The 12,367-nt window shown below is 37.3% G+C and overlaps 2 protein-coding genes across 2 annotated transcripts; both read right to left on the bottom strand.

Annotated features, from left to right (window-relative positions):
* Window positions 1-9,584: 9,584 nt before the first annotated feature.
* LOC141620499 (protein FAR-RED IMPAIRED RESPONSE 1-like) lies at window positions 9,585-11,012 on the bottom strand. Its single transcript, XM_074437354.1, has 2 exons — window positions 10,470-11,012; window positions 9,585-10,304 (listed from the first exon to the last, which is right to left on the bottom strand). Exons 1-2 carry the CDS (start codon window positions 11,010-11,012, stop codon window positions 9,585-9,587), a joined length of 1,263 nt encoding a protein of 420 aa, XP_074293455.1.
* Window positions 11,013-11,055: 43 nt separating this feature from the next.
* Window positions 11,056-11,625, bottom strand: LOC141620498 (protein FAR1-RELATED SEQUENCE 5-like). The gene has a single exon (XM_074437353.1). It carries the CDS (start codon window positions 11,623-11,625, stop codon window positions 11,056-11,058), a length of 570 nt encoding a protein of 189 aa, XP_074293454.1.
* Window positions 11,626-12,367: the final 742 nt, after the last annotated feature.

Raw genomic sequence — 12,367 nt, 5'->3', positions numbered from 1 at the left:
GGATCTGTTTGTAATTTGTAAGAGACCAAAATACCAATTTGCTTTAGGACTAGAGCTGGCAAAAGCTGACCCGACCCGAGGAACCCGACCCGATCGAAACCCGACCTGATACAACCCGAAAACTGGGTGAACCGAAACCAACCCGAACCGACCCAACCCGATAACCGATAACGCCCTTATTTTTTCCAACCCGAACCGACCCGACCCATGACCCGATATTGACTCAACCCGATAGATGACCTGATAATGAATTAGCTTAATAATGGTGTAAATAATACAAAATTGACATTAATCTTAATTATTTTCAATTAAAAACTTCAATTAATACACCACACGTTGTTTAAACATAAAATTACCTATCTAAAACTAAAAACATATGAGAAAATATATGTTGATAACCTGACTCGATAATGACCCGTTAACGACCCGACCCGCCTTGCCACCCGCTGATGACCCGACCCGAAGATGGCCCGAAATTAACTACAACCGACCCGAACCGATTCTGACCCGACACAACCCGAACCCGATATGACCCGACCCGCTTTGACCCGATCCGTAACCGACCCGAGTGACTCGATTGCCACCTCTACGACGTTTACATATTCATGTTAACTTAATAACGGATCCGTTATAAACTTGGAATAAAAGTCAACTAACGGTTACTCGGTTAGTCTTAGGAGTTTTATATCACCCTTTTTTTCTCTCTAAAAACCCTAACTTCCAACAATCAGATTCAGGGCTTCCATTGACCATTAATCGATAATAAGCCCCATAAAAAATTTATTTATCAATTATTAGTATGAAAATTTATGAATCCATTAATAAAAGTCTCCCTTTTGGTGAGATCCGTTTGTCTGTCTCCAATTTCGGAGTTTTTTCTGTTCTTTATATCATTCTAGGGTTTTGTTTTATTGGAAATATAGATAAGAGCGGTTTGTTGATGATTTTTCGCCGACGATCTATGGTGTCGATAAAAGGTAAATTTTCTCCATCAATGAATCAAACAAGGATCCCCTTGAAAAGCTACATGAAGAGAGCGATACAACTCATACAAGGACGAGTCGAACTGTCATATCATATTTTGAGATCTCTAGTTTTACGAGAGAAATTTGTCCTTTGACTTTTATTAGATCTGTTGTTTTCGATTATACATATCTCTTGTAAGTGCCGTTTGGCGATTTATTAATGAATTGATCTTGTTCTTCAAAAAAATAGTAATTTTTATTACAAGGTTTAAGAAAAATGGTAAGATGAGCTTTATGTTATGAAGCAAAATATATATATATATATATATATATATATATATATATATATATATATATATATATATATATATATATATATAGGATCGGGTGAGAACGAACACTCGGTGCAAACGGTGAGAACGACCTATAGTATTAGTAATAATTATTAAAATTAGGGAACCCTTAAAATTATTACACGGATTATTATCACGTTTTTATCGTCATTTTTTCCCAATCTCTTTCTCTCTCCTCTTATTTTTACCGTCCTCTTTCTCTCTCCACTTAACAGAACCCTAATTTTTCCCTCAAATTAAGCATTTCGTCAAATTACGGTGATCGAACGACGATGATAATGGACAACGATTAATCTTCTTCATCTGTTTAATTCTATCATCTTCAATTGTCACATTTCTTTCAAATTCGTAAGTATTTTTGGTTTAAATTGATCATAATTTCCAGTTGTTTAGCTCGATTTCTTCGATTATTTTGTAGTTGAGCTTAATTATTTCCCTTATTTTACTTCCTTGTGCTTGAAATCAATGATGCAGGTTCAGTTGTGTGTGTTATCGTCGAGCGTTTTTGCGATTAGGTAATATTACGGCTGTTTTGCGATTAATTGATTTTTTAATTTCGTTTCTATTTGTGTTTATATTTTTGATTTCATTTGTGCATGAATTACGTTCTGGTGATTGCAGGTTGCTTTTCAATTAAGGTGCATCGTCGTCTATATTTCTTCAGTTAGGTATTGTATTTCTTCATCAATTTGATTTTTCTTTGTGTGATATATTCATTCAATTTGTGTATGCCAGCAGTTATTTCACCTTTGTTGCTTGAAAAATCGTCTTGCATGTAACCCTAGTTATGTTGATTTCACAGCATTTCAGTTTGACTTCATTTGATGTGAGATTTAATGTGTTTCCTATCTTGTTAGGACTAATTTTGTTGCGTTTTCGTTGAGTATTCGTTATCTAGGCAATGTTGCTATTTTCGTGTTTATGTTCATTTTCAGTCTAGTTTCGTATGATTTATTTATACTTTTTGTTGTGTATTCGCTGCTGTTTTACTAATTGCTTTTTGTTTTTCGTTCATAATTTTATTTCCATCGATTTCGCATAATGTTAGTTATCAGCTCGTGTTGTTTGTTGTCTCTGACCGTAAGTCGTTGCCGATGTCAGTAGTGATGTTACGTTTCTCAACGTCATGAATAATCTGAGTCTGTTGTTATGACTAAGAGTTCAACAATCAAACAAACAAACAACATAAAAATGTGACCATAACTATTTTTTGGTGGATTTCTTTGTGATTCCGTCATGTAGGTACGTATGGTGCCTTTGTGCATTTGATTACGCTTCAACAGCTTCTAGATACGTTTAATTAGCACCTATTTACGTTTGATGTGTTGTATTTTCGGAGTGTGTTATGATGATATTAATATGAATAACTTATTTGTGTCATATTTTGAGATTTTTTGTTTCTCAACACTTAGGGGGCTCCTGTTGTCGTTAGGTACATTATACCGGGTTATAGGTACGCTTATATAGTTACTAGGAACACCCCTGTCATTAGGTTGTGATTCGTTATGTGTTATTCAAATAAACTATCAGCTACTACCCCATTTTGATTAATGTGTCATATCTTCGGTGTGTGTTATGATGATATTAGTATGAATATATTATTTGTGGCATATTTTGTGTTTCTTTGTTTTTTGAACGATTCAGGGGCTCTTGTTGTTGCTAGGTACGTTATACCGGGTTATAGGTACGCTTATATAGTTACTAGGTACACTCCTGTCATTAGGTTGTGATTCGCTATCTGTTATTCAAATAAACTATCAGCTACTACCCCATTTTGATTAATGTGTAATATCTTCGGTGTGTGTTATGATGATATTAGTATGAATAAATTTTTTGTGGCATATATTGTGTTTCTTTGTTTTCTAAACACTTCGGGGGCTCTTGTTGTTGCTAGATACGTTATACCGGGTTATAGGCACGCTTATATAGTTACTATGTACACTCCTGTCATTAGGTTGTGAAATGATATGTATATTTATTGGCTCTATGTTTAAGGTACCGTTCCGGCGTACCGGCATACAATATACTGGTTTTATACATTTAAGTACTCTTTTGTCACTATATGCATCTTAACGAGTTCTAGGTATTCTTATCTAGATTGCAGGTCCGTTTGTTTGTGGGTAGTGAACTACCATGACTTTATTAGGACACACACCTGTATTCTACAATCTTTAACTTTGATCCCCCTAGAGATTACAATATACAAACTATTTAAAATATGCATTGTATGTATAATTTTAAATTCGTCCTTTCTTATTTTGTTCCCAGCCAATATATTGTTACATATGTATAGGTACACGTATTTGGTTGTTGGGTACACTAATGATACGTGTGGTTACATTTTTTCTGAACAGGGGTAATAATGAAGAGGCCCATATCAGGCAAGTTAGCAATCGAAGCATCTGGCACAAGCAAACAACAAGTGGCAACTGGCATAGATACGAACTAGGTTGTTTGTTCCTCCAAAGATGCTTTCCCGGTTTTAAAAACTAGGATGAGTCCTAACTCCCTCCTTCAGTTCATAAACAGTGGGCTTTCTGACATGCAAATTTCAGACATTCAAGAGATGGGTTTCGGTGGTTTACTATGCCTTAAGACTGACATGATTCCTGGGCAGCTAGCCTCTCAAGCTTGTGTCGAGTTTGACCCATTTACGTCCTCCCTCTTAAACAACCAACTCCCTATCCGGGACGAAGATGTCCATCTCACCACAGGTCTACCTTTGGGTCAGGTTACGATTGAACAAGCGACTAAGTTTGAGCAGACCGAACAGTTTATGGAATTGCTTGAGGCATGGAAGTCCCAATATGATGGTATCGAAAAAATTAAGTATACCCATATCTTGACTAAGATGGCTGAGCAACGGCATGGTGGTGAACACTTCAAACGAAATTTTATCGTTTTCATAGTGTCTTCCTTCCTAATGGGTGTCAAGGGTAATGTGCCAAGCCTCAGAATTCTCAAGTGCCTTGGTGATGTCTCAATCATACCAATCCTAAAATGGTGCGACTTTACCCGGAACAACTTAATTGATAGTGTCAGACAATGGCGGACTGATAAATTACGTGAAGCAAACGGGGGTCATCCGAAAACGTTCAAAGGTCCTATAATGGTGCTGATCTTTATTTACCTTGATAGGGTGGTTTTCAAGTCGAGAAAGGTTGAACATGTGTTTCCAACGTTATGCACGTGGACCAAGGAGGATATTTCATTTCGTATATCTTAAGAAAAGGCGCAGGCTAATCGGTTTGGTGCTGGTTTTATTGAAAATCGGTTGGAGAAGCAGCCAGGATGTTTTGGAGAAGGGTATGTGGAACCCACCATTCCATCTAACAATGTGCCTGAGCAAGTTCATCCTAATGTGTCTGACAAACGATCGCGTATCAGTGTTTGTATTGACAACATGGCCCAGGCAGGGAAAACTCTTGCTCGTGCATTCGAGAACTTTTCAGAAGCGATCAATAGTGCTAAAATTATAATGCCACAATCTGTAATTGTCGGGCAGCTGTCTGCAATGGCAGATTCTTTGATGGGTGGGTTTCCATTAACACCACCCAGCAAATCTGATGGAGAAGTTGGGACTAAGAGAGATCACGGTGATGATGCGCGCACTGACACGTGCAATGTTGCATCTGGTGCTGCCCAACGGTCAAATGTGTCTAATGGATTAGACGGTGCTCAGGTTAAGGCTACTACGGTCAATATGGCAGATACGAAAGTACACGGTGCCCGGGTGACATCTAAAACAGGGGGTGCAGGTGATGACCCCTGTTGGGATGACCCAACCTTCCTGGAAGCTCTTTTCGAGTTAAGTAATGCGTTTAACAAGGACCCCGTTAATGAGCCTCTTCCAAAGAAACAACGTGTTACTCCCGAGTATCCCACCTTCAACCTTTTTGAATCTCAGGAAAAATCTGAATCAGCTGGTACATACGATCATCCTGTTCCAACTGTTAATCCCCTCCCCCTCCCCCCATCAGCACCTACTTCAATTCACACCCGTCCGATCATCTCTGCTCTCCCAGTTCAAGAAGAGGCCAAACCACATAGCAAGAGGGACATAGTTGTTCCAGATGTATTGAAATCGCCTTTTGTGGTAAGGAACATATCCATGCTTTCTGACTTGAGCCAAGTTGAGAAAGATGTTTCTGAGCTAGTATTCCGGGATGGTTTGGATGATAGGTAAGTTTGCATATTCTGTATACACATTTATGTTTTTTTCTTTTTTAGCGTACTTATCATCTCAACAATCATATATATAGAACTAATCAATGTACCTACATGTGTTCATATTTTCAGCGATGTATTGTTCAGAAATCAGTATTTTCAATTAAGACGATGCGACTTAAAGTCTTTGATCGTAAGCATGAAGATATCTACAAATGTAATCAATGCATGGGGTCATCTTTTAAACAAGAAAGAGGAGTTAAAAGCGGCCTCATCCCCTTTGCGTTTATACGCTTTTGTTACTCCCAATGTAAGACACTCATTTGTAAATATTTATTTTTATTATCGACTTAAAGTGGTGTTGGCATATAATCCCCTTTTATCGGCTTGTAATGTACTATTTGGGTCTCAAAAATTCTGTCGTGCATTATTTGTAGGGAATTATACGTGAGGACGGCACTGATTATGAGCAACTGAAACTAGTGAGTCTCTCTCATTTTCGTTACATTTCTAGTAGAATGTTTAATTTTTGGCTGGTTGTTTTAACTAAGGTACCCTTATGTTTTTTCAAACCCAGATGTTCTTTCCATTCACACTCCCCGAGCCGTTCCTGATCTGTGTCAACTTCATGTCCCGAACGATTGAAGTTATCCACCCAAAGCGACCTCAAAGTTTGAATTTCACTAGATCTGTCCAGATGGTGGTGTGTATTTGTTCTTACTGCCCTTTATACTTGACAAAGTTTCATTGTCAGTTTTCATTGTCCGGATTGAAGTTATCCTTCCATGTTTTGTGACGTTAGCCTGATGTCTTTCTTTTAGAGGGATTTTATTCGGTGTGAAATGACTGCCAAATCGACCAGATTCGGGACAATTCAATTTTTTAAATGTGAAGAATTTGTGCCCAAACTGCACATGATCGATGATGTGGATAACGGCATTTACCTGATGTGTTACATGGAAACATATGCAGGCTGCCGTCAAGCCCTCAAAACGCAAGTCATAAATGTAAGAAGTGTCCGTTCCTCTTCCCACACGCTAACCAATTCAGTAGATACATCAACCACACTTATAGTTATATGCCTTTCACCACGCAGACCAGTACAGAAGCTACAGTTGACAAAGTTCTTTTTAGACAGGTTTAAGCAAATCTTTTTTGCTATCCTCACATGCGATCAGAACGAACTGTCGAACCAAGTGGTGATATCTGCAAGGCGTCTCAACATCAAAACTGGGTAAGCAGACCTTTTTTTCGTAAAAACTTTTTTGGATTGTTAATGTTTTACTTTACACCAACTAATTATATCCTTTCCATTTCTTTTTAAGAAAACAAGTTGTTGAAGAAGAAGTCAACTACTCTAATTCGCATCTTTTGAATTATGTGTTCTCACCGTCAAATGGAGATGCAGCTAAATAGTAATCATATTCTTATACTATCATTTTGAATTATTGAAATTATTTAATAACCAGTGTGTCAAGTTTTATTACCACATACTCACTATACTTTGCGTTTATTTCAAATGACGTAGTTTAGACAAACTTCGGGCAATTAACAAAAGAATGCATGTCCTCTTTGAGACCTCGGAAATGGGTTGCTGATATGGTACTCTTATTTTATATGTTATGACTTGTCTCTTTCCATGTTACACAACACATAACAGCATTCATGGAACAAATGCAGGTAATTGACATGTTTGGTGTATATTCAACTATACTCTCTCCGGATTTGTTGTATATTTCAACAACTGCACGTGTGAGCATCCCCTTTTTTGTTGTACCTCAATAAACAATATCTGGAAATTTCTTTTTTTCTTCATTTTTTTTCAATTTTCTTTCGTTTGTAATAATTATCTGTGTTGTACTGTTCAATGTAGCATCTTAACCCAGTTCGAGACAAAAGGATTGGTCGCAACTACATTAAAACCTATGCATACATGCCAAAGGATGGGACGGGTGTAAAAGCTGTAAGACCACTACTGTTTTCTTCAGCATGTAATATGGGGCACGCATTTAATCATTCATGTAGTTATTAAAGTGCTATCAAAACTGGTACGAGAAGGTTGCTTTCCGTTAAGTCAACTTATGTGTCTTTTTATATTGTGATACAGATTTTTATTCCCATCATCGAAAAGGATCACTGGTTTCTTTGTGTGTGTGACTTGGAAATGAAGAAGAACTACGTCCTTAACTCGTTACGTTCTAAGGATCCCCAGGCTGATTTGGAGATTGCTGCTGAAGTGGTACACACTATTATATTTTAACCTCTTTTTTTAGTATTTTCCTTTTATTTAACTCTAAACATTTTCAGATTAAACTTATTCTCCTTGGTGTAGGTTAATAATGTCATCCAGATTTTATGCCGTTTGAGAGGGTACAAGCACTTTCTAAGTGTTCCACTATCTGAATTTGAAAATCAGAAAGTTCCACAGTAGCCAAACTTGTAAGTTCATATCTTTTTATATAGCTTGTTGCCTGACGTTAGCCACTCGGAATTTTAATTGGCTATTTTTGTGGTATGCTTGTGAAGGCATGATTGCGGTCTTTATGTACTCAAGTGGTTAGAAGCTGGTCGTAACAGATCTAAGTGGGAAGCTGCAAACTATTACAAGGTTTATTCCACTTTAAACTTTTTTATTTTATATTTTTCATTACCTTTTGGCGTGTTTAATATTTTGTTGGAGATCATTTATAACATCAAAGTTGATACACAGACTATGGCTGCATATAGGAAGGAAGTTGCGGTCACCTTATTACGATGGCAAGAAAATCAGCGAACAGTATTATCTATTCATTTTGTTTCCCCACGATCATTTTTCTTCCGTCTATAGACTTATGTTTCCGCCTATATTAACAGCTATGTGATGTTATTTTTTCTTCTGACCATATACTTATGTTGCCGTCCCATCATTTGCTATGTAGATCTTTTGAGTGAGGTGATCCCTGGCAGGCAGAAGTGTGGAACCAAGCAATCAAGGAGTGTGCCCAATTTGTCGGAATGTGTGATAGTGCAAAACTCTTAGGGATGTGTTGCAATATCTTTTGTTTAGGGCTGTACTGAAAAATGTAACTTGAAATTGTTCAAGAGCTGTGTCAAGTGGACCGATTTTTATGACAAATTGCTAGATATCATTTTTGGATAATCCATATTAATTGGAGTTGGCAATGTGCAAGTATGGTTACACACTCCGGTTTCTTGGTTGACGTTTTTGTTTTAAATACGTTAGGAGATAACAAGGCGTAATTCTGGCCTTGGTTCATTTGTCGAATGCTGGCTTAAAACTGGAATGCAGGATTTACATTAATAGTTACGCGATATTACAACTGACACACATCGATTATATCTACAGATACGTCAAAATCACTTTTACGCTCAAGTACGATATTTACTCCCACTTGAACAACTGTTTGTTCATCAGTTAAATGATTTCACAAATTCAACTTCGTATCAAACAGTATCGTCATCAAACTGTTACAAGACCCCAAAAATGTATGACGGTCGATTTCACCACGTCTTCGAGAATTAATATTACTACCGTACATGTCTTCAACCATCGTCTTACAGGGTAATTTACATAATATTTGATTCGATGATATTTTCAGAAAGGTACGCCATCTTAACTCTGACGCGCATCAATTATAGTTCCAGATACGTAAAATACAAACATTGGAGAACATTAGTATTTTATTGACAAACACGAGTCGCAGTTACACCTTTTAAATAAAAATATGGTTTGGGTCGTACCAAAATTATGGTGTTCACAAATCTATGACAAAAAATGTTTGTTCCATATAAATTTTTTGTAGTTACACCAGTTGACTTGTGTAAATTCACGAAAAAAAAGGCGTAACTCCGGATTTTCACTGTGTGTGCATTCCTTTATCTTGATTACTGTTCTCTTTATATTCCTCCATTTTTTGTCTGCAATATCCATCTGCTTTTCCTTCAATTCCTCAAACCTGCATCAAAGCCTTCCAAATTCACCAACTGTGGTCTAACAAAATTAAAGCTAAATTTTTAGTCATAATTAGTCAGAATTGTATATTTCCCAACCGTGGTCTAACAAAATTAGTATTTTTACCTGATCAGAACTTCATGCTTTTCATGCTCTCCCGGGGCAATTCCGACTATCATGGAAACCTAATTCACCACAAGCATCACATTTTCTAGGCGCTTTCTTATGTTCTTGCATAGCTTTATCCTTTTGGGATACCAATCGTTTTCCAGACCCCTTAGTTTTTGATTGTATAGGATTTAAGACTGTAACTTCAGTCGGTATCTTTGTACCTAACAACATTTCAAGCTCTTTATTTTTGTTTCTGGACTTTTCACATGTGACACCACTGCTACATTCAGACGGGCTACTTTCTAAGATCATCTTGTCCTTGAAACCTTTAAGTAGGTCCATTAACTCGTCGATACACTCCGGCTTCTGTTCTGCTATTGTCACACAAGAGAATAATTCAGACCATAGGTTGCTAAGCTTAATTTTCTGAACCTCTAAAGCACTGCAATCTTCATTCAAGGTTTCAGGCAAATTACCACAAAGTGGCTGATATAGAGCCAATTTGCTCCATCTACCTAGCAAATAATTGTTGGGCACTTTTTCAAATCCTTGTTCCTTCAACACATAGAGAGCATGTCGGCACAGGATACCATGTCTCTCAATTTTTTTGCATGAGCAGCTTAACTTCACTCCATCAGGAATAAATCCAACATAATATACCTTATTTATCTCACGATCATGGATGGGAATGTTGTCTGATGTATTAACCCCTAAAACGTTAACCCCACAAGTAAAACAGGCAGCGTTCCACTCGACCTGAAATTCAGCAAATAGGACCGGAGTGTAAAACACAGAAGCGTGCTTCTCGAAAGGGTGAGGTGTTTCTAGACTAGGGAAAGAGTTTTTTGAATCGGCAATTAATTTTGACTATTTCCATCTTTGAGCGTCCATAGCACTTTCAAATCTCATCAGAAACTCCACCAATGTTAAGTTTGGATTCATGAAATTTCCGAAAAAGCTATTTTCGGACTCAGATCTAGATGTGGTCCTCATTAGTCCAGCCAAAAACAAACTTCTGAAATATGCTGGGATCCAGGAAGCTCTCATGTCAAACATCGAAGTTAGCCATTCATGTTCGGTTAACCCGTATGAAGATATAACAGAACACCACCGTTCCTCAAACTCAGCCGGCTCAATGTCTTCTGCCCATACACACGCACATAACTCTTTCATGAAGTTTGTTTCTCTATAAAGCGTAGAGCCGATCTTATCAGGTAGTTTTTTCATAATGTGCCACATACAATACCTATGATGATTTTTGTCCTTGAATACTTTCTTAAGCCCTGCCTTTATGCCGGCATCCTGGTCAGTAATTATGCACTTAGGATACTTTCCACCCATTGCAGTCAAAAAAGATTCGAATACCCTTGCAAAACCGTCATCAGACTCATTTCTTAGAAGCCCTGCTGCAAAAGTCACACATTTTTTGTGATTGTCAACCCCCGTAAAAGGAGCAAATATCATCTTATATGTGTTCATGTTGAAGGTTGTGTCGAATGATGTCATGTCACCAAACAGACTGTAATTTTTTGATTGATATAGGATCAGCCCAAATAACTCTAGAAAGTCGTCCTCGATCGTCAACGTCAAAATCAAAGTAGAAAGAGTTACACATAGCCTTTTTATGCATGAAATTCTCAATCATCATTTGAGCATCGTAACCCATTATAAATTGCTTCACATCCCTCCAATAAAATTTGAAATCTTCTAGCAATGCTCCAACATTTCGATATCCCTTAACATACTCCTTAAACATCCTGAAACTTTGTACGGGGCCTTTATTCACCTTTGAATTCTCTACAATCATAGTCTTGTGTATCAGTGTTAGTTCCCTTGACTCCGGCAAATGTACCAATGTGTTTGGAGTAGATAGAAGGTGTGTGTGACCTTCATGAAAGTCGATAATAACATATTTCCCTTTGTCATTTCTCTTGAGAAAAATCTTTGCATTACATGAAATTCTAGTCTTATGCCTCTTTTTCACCTTTCCTCTAGGTTTGCTCTCACCTGCCTTACTACACACACAGTATTTAGTCGTCACCACCCCATCTACAATTCTTTGTGTCGACTTCCTCATTTTGAACCCAGCATTAGCAGCTTAAGTTTTGTAGAATTGCATTCCCTCAACCAGACTTTCGAAGATCATTCCTACGGTAGGCTTCAAATTAGGTGCACAAACAGGTATCCTTTCTTTGGAGTTGTGAGGGATTACTGGTGAGTCTGCAAAAAATCAGATAGCATATGTTTTATTAGTTCATGGATTAGCGGAAACCTTAACATCTGAAACGCGTCAAAAATGAGTTGGACACGTATCAATTATATTACCAGGTACGTTTCGTCAACCAAACATTGACCATAAAACATATTTGTGAAACTACATTCATTTGTACATGACTTTAATGAGTGATACAAATGCTACTGAAATGTCTACATCACTGAATGGAATGTTCCAGGGTACAGCAACATCTTACTGATTTACTACACATTAATCTTTTACTGCACATTAATCTTTCACATTGCCAATAACGAATCAGGTACTCAAATCAGAATCACAGAGAAAAGGGATACCGTGGAAGCAAACAAAGTATTGAATCACAGCCTAATGGATACTATACACATTCAGACATATATGCTCACCCGTAAGGTACAGTACAGAAAATAAAAAAATGCTCAAATTCCGGATAATATCTATCACAGTATCAGTCAGTCAGTCAGTCCAACTTAGCCATTGTCATACTGACTCTACAGTATAATTACTCGAAATTGGTCCACTAGCTCATGGCTTAATTATTCAACAAACACAAATGAAACACCAGATA

Source organism: Silene latifolia, chromosome X, assembly GCF_048544455.1.
Source record: "Silene latifolia isolate original U9 population chromosome X, ASM4854445v1, whole genome shotgun sequence".
NCBI classification, from domain to species: domain Eukaryota; kingdom Viridiplantae; phylum Streptophyta; class Magnoliopsida; order Caryophyllales; family Caryophyllaceae; genus Silene; species Silene latifolia.
This window is presented reverse-complemented; position numbering and strand designations above follow the sequence as displayed.

What these genes read in the sequence shown, in the direction of transcription:
- LOC141620499 (XM_074437354.1), bottom strand. Translation starts at nt 11,012, where the DNA reads ATGATATTTGCTCCTTTTACGGGGGTTGACAATCACAAAAAATGTGTG. An exon ending in TGAATCCAAACTTAACATTG is followed by an intron (nt 10,305 to 10,469) that starts GTGGAGTTTCTG and finishes GCTGAATTTCAG; the next exon opens with GTCGAGTGGAACGCTGCCTG.
- LOC141620498 (XM_074437353.1), bottom strand. Translation starts at nt 11,625, where the DNA reads ATGAGGAAGTCGACACAAAGAATTGTAGATGGGGTGGTGACGACTAAA.